The 22,540-nt window shown below is 42.2% G+C and overlaps 1 protein-coding gene across 4 annotated transcripts in view; it reads right to left on the bottom strand.

Annotated features, from left to right (window-relative positions):
- Positions 1-22,540, bottom strand: part of PIP4P2 (phosphatidylinositol-4,5-bisphosphate 4-phosphatase 2) — a 61,241-nt gene that overhangs the window by 29,804 nt on the left and 8,897 nt on the right. For 2 of the 4 annotated variants that reach the window (XM_007052907.4, XM_043539366.1), the window contains exons 2-4: positions 14,265-14,413; positions 12,184-12,290; positions 9,836-9,959 (exon numbers count right to left, since the gene is read on the bottom strand). In XM_007052907.4, coding sequence (XP_007052969.3) covers positions 9,836-9,959; positions 12,184-12,290; positions 14,265-14,413 — 380 coding nt within the window. The remainder of the gene's footprint in view (positions 1-9,835; positions 9,960-12,183; positions 12,291-14,264; positions 14,414-22,540) is intronic. The other 2 variants (XM_043539367.1, XM_037892319.2) reach the window with 1 other exon arrangement.

The following is a 22,540-nucleotide window of genomic DNA, read 5'->3' as shown; positions in this document are numbered from 1 at the left end:
TTCTGTTAATTAGCCATGTGAGACCACTAGCACACATATCAATCATTGAAACATCGGAAGTAAGAGGACCTGGAGTTCCAGTTTCTCGAGGAATAAGTGTTCTTACTGTGTCACGGATATAATTTAAAATCCCTCTGGGGAAATAGGTGAGATTGGTTATCAGAGTCACAATTTTCTAAGGTAACCTGGGGTCAGAGAGAATTCTGATAAAAATAAGTGTGCCTTGGTGACAATGAAGTTAAGACTACAAAAGTTTCTTCATGGATGTTTTTGTTGCAAGGATACCAGCTTCATTTTATATCTTCAGCATTAATTTAAGATGTTTTTATCCTATCTATAGTAGATATGCTGCTGACACATCCCACTTTTGTTTTCATTCAGTCTTTATATTTTGATTGGTACCATTAGCAAGATTTACGAATTTGTTAATTTATTTTTTCTTCCGATACACCTCTGAAATACTTCATTAGCCATGGGAAAAGTAAAGAGTGCAGCCTGTGTGTAAGCCAGACTCCTACGTCTTTTCACAAACATGCCTTGGCGCTAATCTTGAACAGCAGCTTTCTCCTTCCACTGAGAGCATTAACTGGAGTGTTTTATTGGTTATTTTAACTGAAATGAATTTTGCCAATCTGACATCCAATACTTTACAGTAGTTTTATGCACAGAGTTCATTTATGAGAAGAAAATCAAAACAAAATCTTACATTTCAGAGAAATGTGCATTCATTCACTAAACTATTCTAAACATAGAGGGACCAATTCTCATTTATACCAAGACCCCTTTTCCCCACTCTGGCAGAGTAATTTCCACACACCTCAGGGTTTCTTTATGCTGTCAGAATAATGTGAATGGGCTTCACTGTAGGTGGGAATCAGGCCCACAGCACTAGTAGTACAGTATACATTTCTGTCACTTGGGATTTAACTCTCCATGTTTAACTCCCAACTCACATACTACTCCACCAACTGACCCTTTAAGCAACAACAGATCTTTTCTAAAACTTGCTGGCTATCACCATTTGCCCCCTCCAGGATCCAAGTGGAAACTGAGAATATATAAATCCCTCATATCTACAAACACCTTTCATCTACACATCTTGATGCATTTTAGAAACACTAATTATGTCTCAACACTTCTGTGATGTGGGTGAATCTAGGTACTCAGATACTACATTGCTGGGGGCAACAGAAGTTTAGATGAATGAACTAAAGCACAGACAAGCCAAGTGACTTTCAGAACCGTCAGTGCTGGAGTTGGGAATAGAATTCAAGAGACCCAACTCCCATAGCCCTGCTTAAAATTGCTATCTGGCACTCCCAGATACTGGAACCAAATCTCTACTCCATTATTCCAGTTTTACCTGTTTAATTCCACTGACTACACCAGTTTTATGCCATTCTAACACCATTGAAAAGTACTGGAGAATCAGGACCATTAACTCCATTTGCAAAGTTAGGTGCATTTCATTACATGAAGAACATTAATGAATAATCTTATAACTAAATATAGCCTAGAAAGCATATAAATATGCCCATTCATTAAGAGATTAGAGCTACTGAACAGGAGTATATTAAAACCTTTTAAAGGACAAAAAGATTAAGTTAATCTACTCCATTTTAAAGGGGGGGGGGCGACACAAATAATTTTACTACAGTTTAACTGAACACAAATTCATGAGATTTTTACTATATGCCTTTTTCCCCAGTCACTGCAGTTCTTAGAATAATTAAGATCCAAGAATACACGTGGCACAATACAAGACAAAAAGGAGGATGATATTAATGAACTTACTAAGGGTCTGATCCTGCACACATTTATACAAGTGAGTGGCTCCATCAAGCTCAATGGAACCACTCGTGTTTAACCATTTGCTCTATCACAGGGGTCTCAAACACGCAGCCCACAGAGTGATTTGCTGCAGCCCACCAAGCTCCCCTTACCCCCCGGAGTTATTTCCTGTGGCCACCAAGCTCCCCTCCCCCCCGCCCCCCAGCGCACTGCATCCCTGTTCCTCTGCCTACCTCCAGGCGCTTCCCGCCACCAAACAGCTGTTTGGCAGTGCTTAGCACTTTCCGGGGGGGAGGGAGAGCGGGGGGCCGCACGCTCAGGAGAGGAGGGGGAGAAGAGGTGGGGCAGGGATTTGGGGAAGGGGTTGGAATGGGGGCGGGGAAGGGGGCAAGGGGAGGGGCTTTTGTATCTTTGAAAAGGTGTCTGTGATGCAGCCCTTGGGCCAATGTACTAGTCCTCATGTGGCACTCGTGGCGATTTGAGTTTGAGATCAGATCCTAAAAGACACAACAGAGAAAACAGAAGACACGGGAAAGCAATGGACAGAGGAAAGGCTGTTCTTGGAGTTTTTACAACTAGAATCCAAAGTGGAAATGCAGATAGTCTCATAAGGTTTGTAGCTTAATTTTACAGACTGGAAGGCCTGAGTCTTGCCACCCTTAAGTCACAATGTGAAACTTGGCCATTCACAGACGACTTTCTTCAAAAATGACAACTATGAACGGCCAGCACAATCTTCTTCTGGAAACATACCAATGAGAACAACCCCACTTAGAAAGTGGTGAAATTAATGAAGGAATGTAATGTATGGTTCTTTTGCATGAAATAATGTTTTTCTTGACTCTGTATATATTGCCTATAAGCTACAGTGATGGTGTAAAAACGGTGACGAGACTGGCTTTGTGTTAAATTGCTAAAAAAAGTTCTTGATACTTAATTTTTCATTCTCTCCCCCACATTATCTTTTTCGTCTTGCATTTAGCCACTTTAGTGTTACAGAGCCACCAACCAGTGAATCGGGTTAGAGTTTTACAACAGATTAAAAACAAAACCTCAGTATCCTAAGCATGTGATGAGAACAAAGACCCACCCATCTGATAGTTCAGCTACTCCATTTCACTTAGAGATAAAAGAAGAAAATACTCATTTCTGAATCTCCATTGAGACTGTGGAAAGTGGAAAACTGCAGAAAAATCATGGTGATGTTTTCCAGTCAATGGTGCTCACTGCAAATCTGAGTTTCTCAGGCAGTATTATCCATTTTTTGTTTTTAAACTTGTGAGGCAATGTTGTAAACAGTACATTAGGTACCAGGAACGGCAAATCACTGAACTGCCCCACCTACTTCAACTCCACCCACCCCCCCATACCACCCCCGCAACAAAAAAGTGTTTGCAGTACACTTAAAATGGAAATCAAACATGAAACTGTCATCCTGACATGAGACAGATTCAGACTGCGAAATTCAGATTCTCTTAGGAGCCAATGAATGGAGGTATGAGAGTGCAGGGAGGTTGTTTTAAAGTAAATTCTAATGTTAGTGTGTACTGGTTATCTTAACAGGTAATTAAGCCTACTGTTTTAAAACAAAGTCATTGATTTAAATTACAGACTCTACCTTAAAACAACACTGCAATGGTGTTTGTTTTAAGATTCTACTAAAACCTGAGTTTTCTCTCAGCCATAATTTGCCTCATGAAATTTGGTCTCCTGCTCGGAAATACCATTTGTCTCATTAAAATAGAAGCTTTTGCTGAGACAATAGCCCCATTCACTGAATGGACGTACTGAAATACTGATGGGAATGTCATCTTATGAAAATGTATTTCAATTACAGATGACGTATTTAAAGAAAAACTGCAATGAGTAAATTAGTACAGGGGCACAGTCAACATGAAAACCACATCTGCCTAGAATACTTAACTTTTTACCTGATGTAGTAACACCTAAGATAACTACAACCAAAAGAAGAAAAAGGTATTTTAAACATTTGACTTTAAGCATTTGATAAACTTTATGTAGAGTCAATTACCCTTTTTCTGAAAGAACCCTCATAAGCATCTGTCAAGCATCCTCCCCCACTCTGAACTCTAGGGTACAGATGTGGGGACATGCATGAAAACCTCCTAAGCTTACTTTCACCAGCTTAGGTTAAAATTTCCCCAAGGTACAAATTAATTTTATCCTTTGACCCTGGATCTCCACTGCCACCACCATACTCTAACTGGGTTTACTGGGAAACGTAGTTTGAACACGTCTTTCCCCCCCAAAATCCTCCCAACCCTTGCACCCCACTTCCTGGGGAAGGTTTGGTAAAAATCCTCACCAATTTGCATAGGTGACCACAGACCCAAACCCTTGGATCTGAGAACAATGAAAAAGCATTCAGTTTTCTTACAAGAAGACTTTTAATAGAAGTAAAGGAATCACCTCTGTAAAATCAGGATGGTAGATACCTTACAGGGTAATTAGATTCAAAACACAGAGAATCCCTCTAGGCAAAACCTTAAGTTACAAAAAAGGTACACAGATAGGAATAGTCATTCTATTCAGCACAGTTCTTTTCTCAGCCATTTAAAGAAATCATAATCTAACACATACCTAGCTAGATTACTTACTAAAAGTTCTAAGACTCCATTCCTGTTCTATCCCCGGCAAAAGCAGCATACAGACAGACCCAGACCCTTTGTTTCTCTCCCTCCTCCCAGCTTTTGAAAGTATCTTGTCCCCTCATTGGTCATTTTGGTCAGGTGCTAGCGAAGTTACCTTTAGCTTCTTAACCCTTTACAGGTGAGAGGATTTTTCCTCTGGCCAGGAGGGATTTTAAAGGGGTTTACCCTTCCCTTTATATTTATGACAGCATCCCTATGGAAAAGAAAATCCTTTCACATGCTTTAAATACTATGTCCTGGTTTTCTTTAATTTTATTTATTTATTTAAGGCTAGTCTCTCAGGCTTTTTTTAAATTAGTCAGTTTCAAGATTATCAAGTTGACAGTTTCCCTTAACTTTACAGAACAAGCTTTGGGCCATATTTTAACCAGCTGTAAATACTGTATATACCCATGGATCAATAAACACTGCTATATTAAAAAAAATACCTAAAACACTTCAAATGATACTTTTTCAGGCAGCACAGTAAGAGATCAGAGATTTTGAACTTTGACTCCTACTTCCCAGACCTAAGCACTAGCACACAAAAGGCTCTTGCAATTTCTGGTGTATATGTCTACCATATTGTCTAGTGAGACGCAATGAGAGAAAGTCTAGTGGACACAATGGCAGCAACTGCTGGCACCTTAACTACACCACTGTAGACATGTATTGGTGTAACTAAACCAGTTTTAGTGGAAACTTCTGACTAATAAGGTCTACTATAGGTACTACTCAAGAAACTGGACCTGAAGAGGCATTTGCTGGGTCTCCAGAGGTAAGTAGAGGGCTTTGGGACTATTTACACATCCAGAGGACCCACCTACAAGATGGCTGTCTGATTCTGTCTGTGACACTGGCACAGCAGGTGCCAGTGTAACCCATGTGCCCAATAGAGAGATAGGTCTTTAAGAGATCTGTAGAGAACAGGGGGGTGGGCAGGAATGAGTTTGTCAGGGTCATTGTTGCTAGGCAGATGCACCATTAGCACTCCACACTCAGAAGTTTCTGGAATTGGGTGTTGTAGTTTTGGATATGCTCAATAGGTTCCCTGTAACTGGACTCTACTTGCCCCCATGGAGTCTGTCAGGGCAGCTGCTTTACAAAAGGCACGTGTCCTGTGCGGGCTGGGAGAAGCTGAGCCACACGAGCAGAAAGCAGACTGGTGTTCTCTAACTCTGAATCACTTTTCAGCAGGTTAGTGATATTGTTAACCCTCCCAACAGGGAAGCCCTGGCAATGTTAATTACAGAAAGGGGAAATTGGGAGGGAAACTAATTTCTTTTATTTTAATTGTAAACTTCGAATGCTATATGATTTTAGTTAAACTGTTTTAGTTATATTGTCTCAACTAGTATGATTCACCAACTCTTCTCCTATTGAAATGTGATGGTGGGGAAAGAGTCCGTTATATTTTGCTGTTCTCAGTTCTGGTTGGTTTTTTTTAAGATATATACTTAAACTGAGTAGTTGGTTAATTAGTCAGCTGACTAGCTAACTGAGTATTTTCAGCAGAGGAGAAGGAAGAGTCTGCACGGACTCCAGCTGGAGGTTTCTACAAGCAAGAGAAGAGATGATGTTATTGCAGTGCTTTTGACTCAGCAGAATGTATAGATTGTGGTGATCAAAGACTGTAACAGACTCAGGTGAACGCAGCCTACGCTTTTGGGAACTCTTGAGTTTCTTCTCACTGTGTTTCTGTGAGGACTGACCTGTTTAGATTTAATTTGTTTTCTTATTTATGTTTATGTATAACTATGAAGATAATGTCTCAGGATTATAAAGTAGCCAAGTTATGTTATTTATTATTATTGTTGTTGCTTTATTATAAGATTTTATAACAAACTTGTACTTAAGAATTAAGTGTCATTCCTTTTGGATTTGGTTGTGGGGAGGTTAACCCTGTGCAATCCTTCCTGAAAATCCTCAATGACTGAATTCTGGATCTCCATGTGCTTTTCTGAGGGACTTGTTTTTAGGCACTAGGAGAAGGGCAGTAAAACTTTAAACCCAAGCCCACCCAAAGGTTACAACTGCTTGTGCCAAGGTCTCAGCTGAACACTGACAAATGCATAGCAGGAAAGCAGTCTGGCTCATCCATGTACTGTTAAAATAGGTATTAGATTTATAAAAATGTGTTCAGACTTCATGAAATACTTGTGAGTTGCTGCATGTATTATTCTCACTTATAATATCTGTTTCCCATCTTATAAAGGTAATATTTAAGTGTTTGCTCAGTAACTATAAAAGCATTATTTGCTCTGCAACTGTAAACCAAGTCAGGAGAAAAGCATTACTCAGGGCATGGCTACACTTGCATATGTAGAGTGCCGGGAGTTAAACCAGCCCTTGGAGACCGCAGCAAGGAAAACGCTGCCCTGTGTTCACACTGTCAGCTGCAAGCGCAGTGGCATGGCCACATTAGCAGCTCTTGCAACGCCACAGAGAGCAGTGCATTGTGGTAGCTATCCCAGTGTGCAAGTGTCTGCAGCATGCTTTTCAAATCAGTGGGGGGGAGGGGGCGGCAAGTGTGTTGTGTGTGGGGGGGAGAGACTGTTTTGGGGGGCAGAGTGTGTCAGCAGGCTTCTTGTAAGTTCAGACAGTGGAAGAAGGAAACCCCAACATCAACCCCCATCCCTGGGCTGCCCCCCCCCCGCACCACACATATACACCTGCCTCTGCAGCAGGAGCATTCCACACTAACGGTTTGCGGTTTGCTTTGTCCCAGAGCAGATAAGCAGTCGGCTGTTAGAAACGGAGCTTTGAAAGGGGATATCCACATGCCTGCAGCCGAGTTCAAAACAATGAGAAGAGAGGCCATTTGACTTCAAGGGATTATGGGACATTTCCGGAGGCCAATCACAGCACAGTAATGCAACCTGTCATCCACACTGACGTCCAGGTGTTTCAGCCGGGGCGCAGCAAGCTTTATGCTTCTCGTGGAGGTGAATTACCAAGAGCGCTCCAGCTGCAGAGTCCAGACGCTCTACGTGCCTTGACAGTGTGGACACCTCAGGAGTTAGGGTGCCCAGGGCTGATTTAATCCGCTCTAACTTGCATGTGTAGCCAAGGCCTAAGTGTGATATACTAGTTTACCACAAGGGGCGTCATCTCCTCTCCAACAAAAGAAGGCCCATAGTAAATTATGTAGCTTACAAATACGCATTATTCCTACAGATGCAGCAGAGTGGACAAAAAATTAAAATCTCAGTGTTTGCAAAAACACCTGAACACGGGGTCTGGCATGTTAGCCAATAGAATTTGATTGCATAGAACACTGTTTCTAATAAAACAATGCAGCGTAAGGGTCTGTCTGCACCATAATATTATTGTGTCAAGAGAATGCATTAAAACATAATACGACTATTTAATAACTGCTTAGTTTTGTCTACGTAGATGGAGCCAAACAGCATTTTAACCATGTCACAGAATCATTTACCAGACTGTACTCTTTTGTATCATGTCAGAGCTCTAAAAGGATTCCATAACACAGTCCCAAACTGAATTAAAACTATCTACGTAGGCAAAGTCAACCCATGTTCTAAGGTGATCTTTGATAAAATGTGTACTGTAGATGGGCCCTTAGAAGAACTTGATCTTGAAGGTTGAAGTCTTTTTTAAAAGTGATATCCTATTATTTAAGAAATACTGTGTTCCTGTAATTACAAGGAAGCAGTCCAAGTTAAGGTTGTGCATACAAGCTGAAATGTACTGATTTCTGAATGTTTAACTGTGAAACCTTAACACTGGATATTTTGGGTGGGAGGGGAGGTATAGGTTGCACTCGGTATGATTTTTAATTTATTTTTAAGAAAAAAAAATGGAAAAAAGAAGAGTCAATAGAAGGAATTTCTGTCTCCAAGACTTCACAACCTTAGCATTGCAAAAAAAACCTTGCAAATAGCATGTGTAAATCCATGATCCAGCTCCCTAACTAGTGCCCCTTAGAACTTACAGCACACCTCGCAAACTCACATTTAAACAACAACAGTATTTAAGGTGGTTAGTGTGCACTTTAATTGATCTGTAAATATACCCCACAAAAAAAACACATTCTGTAGCAAAACTGCCACAAGGGAGCCCCTCTCTTGCACCCATTACAAGGCAAGCTGAAGCCCTTCCTCAGCCCCTTTACATTTAGCTACAGATATAAAGAAGTCTATCTGTAGCCCTTGCACACCTTACATTTTTGGTAGAGCCCTTGCTTTAGCAAGGTGACATTGGTCAGTTGATTATGAAAACAGTTTAGCTTCAAGGACCTGCACTGGCCATTTTTCATAGGGACATATTTGTTGCAAAGTGCATTAGTTGTCTACTATGCACGTTCACAACATAATTTTCAAACCCTAATATGTTGGTGAAATCAAAGTTAATTTCCTCCAGCGTAAGGCTATGCATTACATCTCTACAAGGACTATATCTACAGTCAATTTCAACACTGAAACTTTAAGCATTATGACAACAGGACTGATCAACAAATGGTTGCAAAAATGTTTGTACAGTAGGGAAAAAAATACTTTCCCCAGTCCTTCTATTCTAAAACAGTTGAACTTTTTGCTCAAACTTTCAAATGAATTTTTACCTCTGGCTTCAAACTAAAGCTTCAGTCCTACACAAATTTACACGAGCATAGCTTCAGAAGGACTACCCACTTGATAAAAGTTATGGATGTGCATAAATCTTTGCAAAACTGGAGTCTAAGCATGGAGAATTTTATCCAGGAGGTGAAAGTTTCAGAAAGTTATGAGCATCCGAAAAATGAACTATAATACAAACAATTACACAAGTTTACTTATTGCAGAATATAATCACTGGATTGTAACAACAACGATCCTTTAACAATAGTTTTCCATCAGTATTATATTGATTATGGGCCTGACCCTTTTCTAGATGGAGAGAATACTGCGGGATTTTCTTGAAGAAGCACAAGTAAATACTCCGATACAAACTGCATATCCAAAGTGATATCTGTGTCTTAACAATCAACTCACAAAGGGATTTGGTTCCACATCCATGCTGTCCAAGTGGGATAGGTTCTTGGAAAGAGTTCCATTGATTTCAGTGATATTGCACTGATGTAACAGAGGAGAATTTAGCCCTTCGGCTACGTCTACACTTAGAGGTGGGGTGTGATTCCCAGATGACACAGACATACCCACGCTGCATAGCTGGGATAGCACAGGCAGTGGCTCAGGCTAACCATTTGAGTACATGCCCAGGGGGACAGGATAGGTACTTGGGCAACTAGCCTTGAGCTGCCATCCATGCTACACTGCTATTTTTAGCACACTTGCTTGAGCTAGTGCAGACGCATCTATTTGAGCTGGGAACCACAACCCCAGTTCCAAGTGTACATGAAAACCCTGACATTACAATGCACATTGGTTACTTACCAGGAATGTATTTCCACAGTGTCCGCACACCACCCGAGTACCTTCTGGCTGAACTGGCAAGGCAGGCTGAGCTGGCTGCTCTTCTGGAATCAACATCACTGGACCAAGGTTAATGATGCGTCTACTGTGGTAGGAACATTAAACATATATGCCATGTCATTACACTAATGAGGGGAAGGGATGGTGCATTTAGGTTATTAGCTCTGCAAGAACTTACCAGATATTTTATGACTGTAAAGTAGAACCTACTTCTTATTATACGTGCATCCAATTTAGATCTCTCGTATTAGTTTTTTCCAAACAGGTAAGGAAGACACCTTTTTTTTTTTTTTTTTTTTTACTGAAAGGTTATTATACAAGTGTAAATAGCATCAATTTCAAGAAGACCTAGCCAGCAAATGGCAGAGTCCAGCTTGGGACACTGACCCTCATGAAGAGGGAAGTATTGAGAGTGTAGAAAATCTGGGTGAGATGACCAGATATTCAGGCTTGTGAGCAGAGATATGTAGCAATGGCTGGGGAAACACATAGCAGGAGCGGGACTCTCTCTCTTGGCCTTCCAGCCAACATCCTTAACCATTCAAACTTTCCTTTCCCTTCCCTTCAAAATCAAGCATCCCTCCTCCCCCCTTCTCCAAGCAGATTTCTTCTTCTCATACGATTCTCTCCCTCTTTCCCACACACTCCAAGCCAAGACAGGCCAGGCAGCCTCCTTGCCTCTTCTGTGTCAACAGTCTCTGCCCACAAAGGGCATGTCCAACATTCACCTCAGGCTGCTCAGCTGGCAGCTCTGGCAAGCAGTGAGAATATGCCTGATTTACAAGATCTCTCTCACACACGCGCAATGGGAGAAAACACCAGGTTTTGTAAATCCCACAGCATGAGGCTTGGAAAGACTGTGGGAGATCCCTGTTTACTGCCCAGGAGGTTTGCTCACCTGGGACCCCCCCAGAGGGTGATTTAGATGACATTAGCCATTCTTTATATCCACCCTCGAGTTGGCAATGGGAATGAGAACTGGCATAGTGTCATTCAAATGCAGAAGGTCAGAAAATACCAGGAATCCAGTACAGTTAAGCCCACTTAAGAGAAAACTCTATTTAAAGGAAAACTTTTTCTATACACTAAGTCATTTAACATTAAGTTAGTCCTAAATAGCCCACTTTGTATCAACTAGAAAAAAAATCAATTTTGAGCTCCAAAGACCATTTAATGTCAATTTTGTCACATGCTTGGCTTTGTATTTTTAAGTTAACTATACTGTATCATTTCATGTTTCCAGTTTGCTCACGTGGTTTGAACATACAACAAAAATGACAGTATATGAAGCAAAAATGCATGCACAAAGAATCACGTAATCCACATCATCCCTCTCCATGCCATGCTGCCACAGCTCAGGTTGGGATAGACCCCCTTCAGTGTGGAAGGCAAGAAACAGCGGCACAGCATGCTCTGTGAAGGGCCCTCTCCCACAGAATGCACACTCCCAATCTTGCTCTCCTTCAAGGAGAGCTGCTGAAGCAGCATATACTATTGCGACTGATGTTTTAACAAAATTAGGGAAATTGGTTTATTTTTGTGCTTCCTGGTTATCTAGTACATTATTATGTGTTATGAATTCCTGCTTACTTAGATTTATTGGATGAAATCCTTGACTTCAATGAGGCCCGGATTCCACTTATTGTGTTAAAGTACGCAGTGGCATCTGGTGTGTCCAGACACGTCTCTTATTTATTTTAGAATTCTAAAGATTCACATAAAACATCAGATCACTTTATATTAACTAGTTTTTCTAAACAAAGAGCAGATATGTTCACTGACTAATTTTATTTTTTTTGAGAAAGGAGTAGGAGGGATTTCTGCAATGAAAGATTTAACAAGTGTGTCAAGTTATTCACTGATACCAAGCAACAGAGTTACTATAGTGCAAGTTGTGTGTTCAACGCTTTCCCATGGAATTACCAAAGAACTGAGCTTGCAGGAAATTATGCACCGTATTTCCCAGAACTTTTAAGTTGTTTCCCCACTATATTGTATGCTATTCACTTCATATAATCCTCATACAACTTATACAATATACTATTCCATATTAAATATATTAAAAAATATTCTCAAAACTATCAATCATGTTAGAGAAATAGTTATTATGGCACAAGTAATATAGTTTTTTTCTTTGAATACGTTAACATAATGAATCTACTAAATTTAGGTCTACACAGATCCACGGACAAATATTTGTGTAGTGTTAACGAAAGCGGACACATAAATGAATGACTAACAATGACATGAAAATATTTATAACATTCACATCACCATGGTATCTGTCATTAAGATTCTTTACGTCTTACCAGTTGGGTCTCGGACACCCTATTCGCCGAGATGTATCCTTACAGATAAGAAGACAATTACATGGACATCTAACATACTTCTTTCCTGAAGGAGGGTTTTTGATTGGCTAGACAAAAAAAAAAAAAATACCACCAGAAATTTTATACAAAAGAGCAAACTAATTTTTTTTTGTTAGTTTCCTAAGTATCTTAAACAGAGTAACTGATATGACATAAATCCAAGTTAAGAAAGGGGAAGTACAGGTTCTCTCCTTACAGGACAGAACATGACAGGAGACAGGGCTAAAGTTTTAACAACAAACAATTAAAATTATTGATCGGCACCCTAACTTTAGTTTAAAGAGTAGGAAAATGCTTGTGTCTCACTATTTAGCTGAGGAAGCATAACTTTAAATTAGGTCCCAGTTCCACGCATGTGTGTGTTTGCATGAATTAGTGAATGCATGTTGTTTGAACTTTGTAGCCCTTATATTTGATTTTATAAAATGAATCCTAAAACCACTAATATTTCACACACTGCCACTTGAATGCTTAAAATAGCCACATCTCCAAAGGGTTTACCCTCATTATTCTCTCACTCTATCTATATACTCACTATTATATACACACACCCCTCAGTCAAGTAATATGCAGTCTTTACTGAGAGAAAAATATGCTTTTATTTTTATATTATATATATAAATAAAACACACAAAAAAAGCAAGCAACCAAGGAGTTTGTAGCCTGGTGGACAAAGTGTCCAGTTCATATTTTAGAAATACAGAGTTCAAACCCTACAAAGTTTAGTTTTATTCAACATTAACTGAAATGTTTTCTAAACAAATACTGCTGCTTAAGAGACAAAGCCTACCTGTTTTACTCTAAAACTTAATCCCACTGACTGCAATAGGTATATTCACATAAGTAAGGGAGCAAGATTTGGCATAAAGGCTAAGACCCTTTGGGAGTTATGTGCCTAAATACCTTTAAAAATCTGGACTAAAATAATTAACAGAATGGATAGACTGAAGTTACAATATAATTGAGAACAAAATATCTGAAATATTATCTGCCTGTGTTTGTATAGAGCCTAACGCAATAAGGTCCTGGTGCATGAGAGTCTCCTAGGTGCTGTGGTAATACAAATTAATCAATAATAGTAAGAGAATCAGGTAGCTTGTTCGTTCTCTAAGAGATAATCACAAACACCTAAAGCTAGGACCTGCATTTTTTATCTCTCAGAAGTTCCTGCTATCAGCACATTTTTACTGCTAGAACAACTCACTCCCTCTTTCCTTTTCAACAAATTAAAAATATAATCTTAAAAAATATTTTAAGTTCTCTTAATTTTCTCTGGGTTATCCAAAAGATGAAACTAGATGATCATAGGTTTCAGAGTCTCTAAGGTGCCACAAGTACTCCTCTTCTGTAGATCATCATAGTGTTCCTTCCATTGGTTGCTTTTATAAGTATGTCAAGGGGACACTATAGATTTCAGGTCCTGAGAAAACTTGTTTTTTAAATAAGAGGGGGAGGGGTGGAGTTTATATATACGGCACAAAACTTTCTAAACAATATTTAAAACTAAAGTCTTTAGAGTATTATTTAACAAAATAGTGCACATATTTAGCCAAGTACTCATATGTAGTCCACTAGATAGATTAGGCATTGTGTTCCTTAATGTACATCTAAAATACTTAAAGGCACCTTGACTTTTTTTTCTGTCAGCTCTGGAAATACTGCCCCGCCTTTTCCCTCAACCCCTCCCTGCAAAGCCTATCATCTCATGCTGTCTCATCTCTCACTAAAACATCAGGGAGGTAGCTTCTGCTTTAACTGACTCTTTTAACCCTTTGAATTCCCGCTTACTAAGAATAAGAGATGGAAAGCAGCATGCATTCCACCTGAAACAAGTAGGCTTAGAAACCTGAAGACTTTATTGCCTTTGTACATTTTCATTGCTAACAGATACGAGCCCACCTAATGTCAATAACCCTTGAATAAACATGCTAGGTGATCAGTAATACTGACATAACTCCTTGTTACGTAGGAAGGGTAATAGAGCATATCAACAACAATGGAAAACCTAAAAACCCATTTACCGTAGCTTCATTGCAAACTGTGCACTTAACAACATGTTGGTGAAGCTTGCCATCCAAATTGATTAGTGATTGGCACACGCGGCAGTTTATTACAGGAACACCACTGGCATCAGGACTGGCAATGGCGGTATACGGAGGGGGGAGTTCTGCTGCAAAGAAATGATGAAACAGTTCAATAACCAAACCAACAGGGTGATCAGGGTCATTCTACAGCAGAAAATATTTCCAATGGTCACAATAACTTAAGACACAGAATCAGAAAGTTAGTGGTTGGTGTTATTGTTTATCTAAAGTAATCACAAAACTGATTTACAGATTTCCCCTAATATTCTGTATTGATACATTAGTCCTAGTTCTATAACGATACTATAGAATACTGACAATACAGAAGCATCACATCACATACTGGGAAGGCGATAAGAGGTGACACGTCCGCCTCTGGAATACTGCATTTGTATCCAGGCACTTCAATACCAGAGATATGTGGCCAAATTCAAAAGAGTTCAGAGAGAAACAAAAAAAATGACTGACGGGTGGGGGTGAAAAAGATTGATTTCTGGAGGGAAAATGAAAACAGATAAATAAAATATGCATAGCTTGGGTAAGTGGGAAAGTCCTGGCAAGCATTTATATTACCTGAAGAGGATGCAATACTGGGACAGATATATTTAGTGTGGCATACAAAAGGGCAATGCTAGAAGAAATCAGGTAAAATGAAAAAAAAAGGAAATTTTTGCTGACTCCCAAGAATAGCTCCCCTAGAGTGAGAGCTATGGGCCCAATCCCGCAAGTTGCTTAAGGTACACCCTGAGGGTTCTGAGAGCCCTCAACTTCCACTGAAGTCAAAGGGAGTGGAGAATACTTAGCACCTCACGGATTTGGGCCCTTTAAAAATGTGGATTAGTCCCTCGATGGAAATTTGTGGAAAACAATTCTGTTTTTGGCAGTAGGAGGCTGGACTGACCAACCTTGGGGCTCCAACTTTCAGCAGTCACGCAGACAAGTTTCGGGTTTTAGGGGAAGGTATTCTGTTGACTGGGAGTGTAAATGCAAATGCAGCTTATGTAATGGACTAAAAGGAAATGTTAGTCATTTAAAAAAGCTCAGCACGATGAGGGAAGAAAGAGGCCTTCTGCCCTTTGAACTACAAGATTTCCCTTTCTCTACCCCAGTGTCTGTAAAAAGCCAGGAAGGCAATAAGGTACTAGGTCCCCATTACAGTTTATACACGTGTTCTTAAATAGGGAATTGCAGTAGGCAACAGAAAACACAGTCTAACACATCACAGTAACACTGCAAAATTCATTTGAACACATGACACTCCTAAGTAAAGTTTTACTGGAGATAATAGCTTGAGTCTATTTTAGTCACTTTTTATGTAAATTAGTGTCTTGAAATAAGAGCATTAAATATGTGCATGTGTGAGGAGGAAGAGGTAAAAATTACTGAAGCCCAAGGCTTGAAAACAGCATAAAGTAGGAAATGTGTACAAAAGAGCTCCCCTTTAAGCATGGAGCCAAGAGACACTGAATAAACTATACAGTAGCTCACAGCCAAATTATCAACAAATGTTTCAAAGAAACCAAGAGTCACAACATATTCCTACAAAAAAGCAGTGCTCAGCAAAGCAGCAGCTGCTGGAAAGAATTAAAGGGCTACTATTAAAGCTGACAGGCCCAAATTTAGTTCTACTAGTTTGTTTTAGCTTGTGGAGACACTATATAGGGTAGCCAAGTATCTGGTTTTCAACCAGAAAGTCCGGTCAGATCTTTTTTTTTTTTCTGTCAGCTCTGGAAATACTGCCCCGCCTTTTCCCTCAGATCCTTAGGACTGATTGAACACCCGAAGTCCAGTTATCACGGGCAGGGGAGTGGGGAGGCCCTGGGGTCATCACCTGCACCAACCCCCTACTCAGCCGTAGGGTTGCCAACTTTAAAATTCCAGAAAGCCGAACACCCTTGCCCCGCCCCTTCCCTGAGGCCCCGCCCCCACTCACTCCATCCCACCTCCCTCCATCGCTTGCAATCCTCCACCCTCGCTCATGTGCTCATTTTCACTGCAGGGTCCAAACACACAGCAGGAGAAGGCCAGGAGCTGCAATAGTTTGAACATGGGAGATGGAATGTGTGATTCAAATACCCGGCGTTAAGGTCGTGCCCCAGCGTGAAGAGGTTGGAGGCTGGCCGCCTGGCACTGCAAGAGCTCTGCTCTACCTGGGCCCCAGGCTGCTGGCTGAGTTTTATTGTCTGGTTTTATTGCCTTTTTGTTTTCTCTCTCTGATTATGATGGTGCCCGGGAGGACTCCACTCTTCCAGGGGCTGCCTAAATCATCCAGCTGGGAAGGGAGGAGGATGGGCTATAGGGAAAAGATGACAAGGGTGGGGGTGGAGGAGAGAGGATGGGAAGGGAAAGAGGCCAGGGACGAGAGCAGGGTGAGGGGGCAGTGACGGAGATAGGAGGGGGTGTGGGAGGTATGTGAGGTGGATGAGGAGGCAGAAAGCTACAGGTGCATGAGGATGGGGGGGGGGGCACAGGGGTGTCTGAGGCATAATGGGAGTGCAGCAGTGTATGGAGGTGAATGGGGTGCAGGGTTGTGGGGGGTGAAGAACATTGGGTGGCAGATCTGGGAGGTGGAGAGGATGGGTGGGAGAGCGCTGTAAGGGGTACAGAGATGGGATGGGTAGATGTGGGAGGCAGGGAAGCATGGGACGGGGAGAGATGCAATGACGGGGAGATAAGGGTGCAGGGGGGATGGGACGGGGAGGGATGCAGTGAGGAGGATGGGGGTGCAGCCCTATTCCCAGCACTTGGAGACAGGGATACATATCTCAAACTCCTGGGTGCCAGTGATGGGGCGACACACCACGGTTCGCCACAAGGCAATGAGGGCACATGCTGCAGCTCAAGCCCAGCCACAGGAGGAGAGCGAGGAGAAGAGGGCCGGCAGCAGCAGGAGAGGCGCGCGCCACGACTCCTCAACAGCTACTTGCTGAGCACTCACAAACTGCATGAGTTCGTCCCCTGCCCTGACCCGGCCAACGGGAGCTATGCCTGCGGGCGCGGCAGCACGCAGAACCCCCTGGCCGCCCCCATGCTGGCTGTTTCCCAGGAGTAGCACGGTGCAGCAGTTAGCAGAGAGCCTGCCAGCCCCACTGTGCGGTGCCGCCAACTGGACAGTCAATGGCCCAGTCAGCAGCCCTGACCAGAGCTGCCAGGATCCTTTTTTGACCGGGTGTTCCGGGCGAAAACCAGACACCTGATCATCCTACTCAGCCGGGGCTGCCTCCTACCTGTGTCGAGAGCCTGCAACTCCCAGCCCCAGCTCCGCAGGCAAGTCCCTCCCTACCTGAGGGTGAGACAGGGGAAGAGGAGCAAACGGTGGGCGGGGCCTTGGAGGGAAGAGGCAGGGCAGGGCCTTGGGGGAAGAGGCGGGGCAGGGGAGGTGCTGATACTCCTGCTGGAGTGTCGGGTTTTTAAATATTACAAAGTTGGAAACCCTAACACCATACCTCATTCTTTCCCTCCATTTTTGTGAGCAGGTAGGGTACTGAAGTACACAAAAAAAACCTACAACATATTTCCTCATGATGAGAAATCACAATCCTCTAAGATGCTGTTAAAGTCTGTTTCTTTGCTGTGTAGCCAACACACAAGCTACCCGAGACCTTCAATTTGTTTGCATTTTTGGGTGCATGCATGTTAAATGTCTCTCTACTCTGAAAAAATAAAACAAAACATAATTTTTGTAAATTTCAGACTCAAGTCTATCATCATTTGCACTGGCAAAATTCTGGAGTAACCCCACTGACAAGTATGGAGTTACTCCAGAATTACACCAGTGCAACTGAGAGCAGGATCTGGCCCTTCATTATTTAGGAAAGGCTCACTTTCAGAAACTCAGCCTTGCCATCACCATTTGCAGAAACCAATACACTCTTGAAGAGTTTGGAGTAACTTCAGAACATTTTAATAATTGGTTGTTTTCTGAAGAACTGCAGTGCCGTCTGGATTAATGCCTGAGCATGCCTATATTTGGAGACACAAATAAAGCTCTCCACATTCTCAGTTCAAGACTATCCACTAGCAGAGACAGAACCAGATACCGTAATCCGTAAGAACCCAAAGTAAATACGTTTGGAGTCTGGCAATATTTTCTACTGCACGCGCATTGTAAATAGATCGGTGTAATTTAAAACAAAACAAAAAACTGTACATGACTGAAAGCTGGAAAAAAATCAGACAGGTGGTGGTGTCTGGGCTGTTGCTGCTACCGCTCCCATAAACACCTTTCCAGCATCAGGCAAGCTGCCTACCGCAGAGCTGGCTCATCTGTTGAGCAGGAAACTGTAGCCAAAGAAGGGCTAGCTCAGTAACAAAAGGCATCACATCTAGCAGGCTCTGAAGAGAGCTAAGAACAAAGGGGAGACCCAAGGATCCTTGGATGCAAACTGGTAGAAATCACAGTGACACATAAGGGTTAGATTTCAGGGTAGCAGCCGTGTTAGTCTGTATTCGCAAAAAGAAAAAGAGTACTTGTGGCACCTTAGAGACTAACAAATTTATTTGAGCATAAGCTTTCGTGAGCTACACCTCATTTCATCAGATACATTCAGTGGTTAGACAGACCCCCTGGGTCTGGTAGTTACATTCTAGTTCACCAAAGAGGGTCATATAAGGTTTCTACTGAAGCCATTATCTTTGTGAAACATACGTGCAGATAATACGTAAGAATATATATACATACTCTCATTGCCAATCACATTCTTAGGCCATTGGAGTTAGAGGCCGGTCACCCACAGGTAGTGTGCCTTAAGGCAGGTTCCACAAGACAGGAGGTGGGAGACACTCATCTCCCCAGCTGACAATTGTGTATTGCATGTTTTACAAATGCTAATGACGAGAGGGTGAGGATTTCAGGAGAAGAAATGAAGAGGTGAACAGCTGGGTGGGAACTGTATATAGGTAGGGGCCTACCAAATTCACGGTCCATTTTGTAAATTTAATTATTTCAGCTATTTAAATCTGAAATTTCAGTTTTGTAACTGTAGGGCTCCTGACTCCAAAAAGCGTTGGAGGAGGAGGGTCACAAGGTTACTGTAGAGGGCTTGCGGTACCACTACCGTTACTTCTGCACTGCTGCTGGCAGCGGCACTGTCTTCAGAGCTGGGCAGCTGGAGAGCGACAGCTGCTGGCCAGGAGCTCAGCTCTGAAGACAGCCACCATCAGCAGCAGCGCAGAAGGAAGGAGGGCCTGGTATGGTACTGCCACCCTCACTTCTGCACTGCTGCCTACAGAGCTGGGCCCTCAGTCAGCAGCCGCCACTCTCCAGCCACCCAGCTCTGACGGCAGCAGTGCAGAAGCGAGGGTGGCAATACCACGATCCCCCCTAAAATAACCTTGTGACCACCTGCAACTCCCTTTTGGGTCAGGACCCCCAATTTGAGTAACGCTGGTCTGCCCTGTGAAATCTGCATAGTACAGGGTAAAAGCATACAAAAGATCAGATTTCACGGGAGGAGACCAGATTTTACGGTCTGTGACGTGTTTTTCATGGCTGTGAATTTGGTAGGGCCCTATATAGGTTAGGAATAAAGAACTGTCTAATATATCTAGGGGTGCAGAAAGAAGCAAGGGCATCCTTCATCAGGAGGAAAGCTGCCAGTGCACTTGGTCCCATGAAATGAGGATCTCGGCTTTCCTGGTGGAAAAATGCTGTGTGAAAGACTTTGGTTAAGCAGTGCCTTATTAGACAAGAGGGCATCACGTTAGCTAAGCTTAGTTTCTAGAATGCACGTTCTGATTTTATTTTACATGTAACCCTTTGTTGCCAATATTTCTGTTTGCTATCACTTGAATCTCTGTTCTTTGTTATATTTACTCTCTCTCTAAACATATCTAAATGCTGTGTGTTAAGCAAAGCTAGGTTCTAAGATGTAACTAGTAAGCTGCAGTGTACTGTTTCTTTGGGAACAGTGGGCCTGCTAATTCTGTGAGTGTCCGGTGGTTATGGGGCTGGACACCACAGGGGGAAGCTTGGAGAACTCAGGGGTTGGAGTGTGCCTATTGCTAGCCTGCATGAGGGAGAGCAGAGTCCACAGAGGCTGAGAAGGGTGTGCAGGTGTTGCCTGTGGCTGGGAGCTGGCCCCTGCCAGGTACAGACAAGACTTCCTCATACTAAGGGCAGGTGACAGCAAGCTGCCTCCCAATCCTGGGTATCACTGGGAAGAGTCACAAAGGGACTCCTGCCTTCTAATCCTAGCCCCAAGAGCAATTCATTGCGAGGCTGTAATCTCTGCCTCTATTTCCCCTTCCATAAAAGAAGGGTGGCAACAAGTGTCAGCTATTGTGCTGTGACAATTGTTTGCAAAATACTTTAAGTCCTGGAGATCACCAGAATGCACACAAAAGTTCCCAGTGTCTGGGAGCCTACCAGCCCACAGAACTACTGTTTGCCTGGAGAACTGTCCTTGCATGCCCTTTTAAAACTGGCAACTATGCTTGATGGAAGTCAGCACAAGCAGCAATCTTCTTCCACTGCAGCAGAAGAAGTCTGATGGAAACTTGAGATTGGTCAAATAAGACTTGTAATGGAAAGAATCGCTACCATAGCCCCATATAAGAGCTGTTTGGCTCCCAGGTGAGCAGCACAGATTCTAGTATCCTGCCACATCAGCTACTTCCAATACATCAGGATAAATTATGATTATCTTTTAAAATGGCACTGGACCTGATTTTCACATCTGAGCTAGAACAACAAGGCTGACTGTAAACTGGGCAAAAATATCCACCAAAAAAATTAAGGAAATATTGGGCCTATAATCTTTGTGCTAAAAAATGCATTTAGAGGCATTCCAAAAACAAATCAGTACCAGGAATTAAATTTCAGCAAAGAGTATATTGTGAGGAGAAGACAAACAGATTCCCTAGCTGGGTTACGAGTCTGTCAGTCATGAACTCTTAATAGAAATGCAGACAGCTTTCAAAGTACATTAATGTAGCACTTATAGATGGCTTTTTTAACAGTTTGAATTTCAGACTAAATATTTGTGGCATTTGTAAGATACCATATACTGACAGCAGTAAAACAGTTCACATGCGTAGGCCTAGTATTCCTGATATCCAGTCATTTCCAGCAAGTCTTGTTTTTACAAGCCATAGATCTTTTCAGAGCACATGTAATGAAATCTGATTCCTGTATTGACATTATGGTTTATAGCTACATTTTTGATGTTACTTCTAACAAAAGACAAACAACATTAGGGGACTGGAACACATGACTTATGAGGAGAGGCTGAGGGAACTGGGATTATTTAGTCTGCGGAAGAGAAGAATGAGGGGGGATTTGATAGCTGCTTTCAACGACCTGAAGGGGGGTTCCAAAGAGGATGGATCTAGACTGTTTTCAGTGGTAGCAGATGACAGAACAAGGAATAATGGTCTCAAGTTGCAGAGGGGGAGGTTTAGGTTGGATATTAGGAAAAACTTTTTCACTAGGAGGGTGGTGAAGCACTGGAATGGGTTACCTAGGGAGGTGGTGGAATCTCCTTCCTTTGAAGTTTTTAAGGTCAGGCTTGACAAAGCCCTGGCTAGGATGATTTAGTTGGGGATTGGTCCTGCTTTGAGCAGGGGGTTGGACTAGATGACCTCCTGAGGTCCCTTCCAACCCTGATATTCTATGATTCTATGAACAGCTACATCAGATCAACAATGACAGCAGAATGCTCTGACAGCAGAATGCAGAGTATCCTAGTTCAAGCTAGAAGGTGGGTCCCTTTCTCCCCAGGACAGGAATGCTGTGGATGTGGTAACGTACTGGCTTCCTAGGAAGCCATATCTCACATTACTCTTGAAAATCTTCCTCTGCCCGACATTCAGAAAGGCAGAGACCATCTCCAAAGGGATCTGCATCCAGGTTTCCTCACAGGTAGGTGCTGTGATTCTGGGCCTAAAAAGGGGCATGGAAAGGGGGAGGTGTATATGGAGGTAACCAAGAATACGTTGAGAAAAAGAAGTTATTGCTCTATTTCATTGCCTCTCAAACTACAGTCTACAGCAGGAGTCGGCAACCTTTCAGAAGTGGTGTGCCGAGTCTTCATTTATTCACTCTAATTTAAGGTTTCGCGTGCCTGTAATACATTTTAATGTTTTTAGAAGGTCTCTTTCTACAAGTCTATAATATATAACTAAACTATTGTTGTATGTAAAGTAAATAAGGTTTTTAAAACGTTTAAGAAGCTTCGTTTAAAATTAAATTAAAATGCAGAGCCCCCCGGACT

Source organism: Chelonia mydas, chromosome 2 (genome assembly GCF_015237465.2).
Source record: "Chelonia mydas isolate rCheMyd1 chromosome 2, rCheMyd1.pri.v2, whole genome shotgun sequence".
NCBI lineage: Eukaryota > Metazoa > Chordata > Testudines > Cheloniidae > Chelonia > Chelonia mydas.
This window is presented reverse-complemented; position numbering and strand designations above follow the sequence as displayed.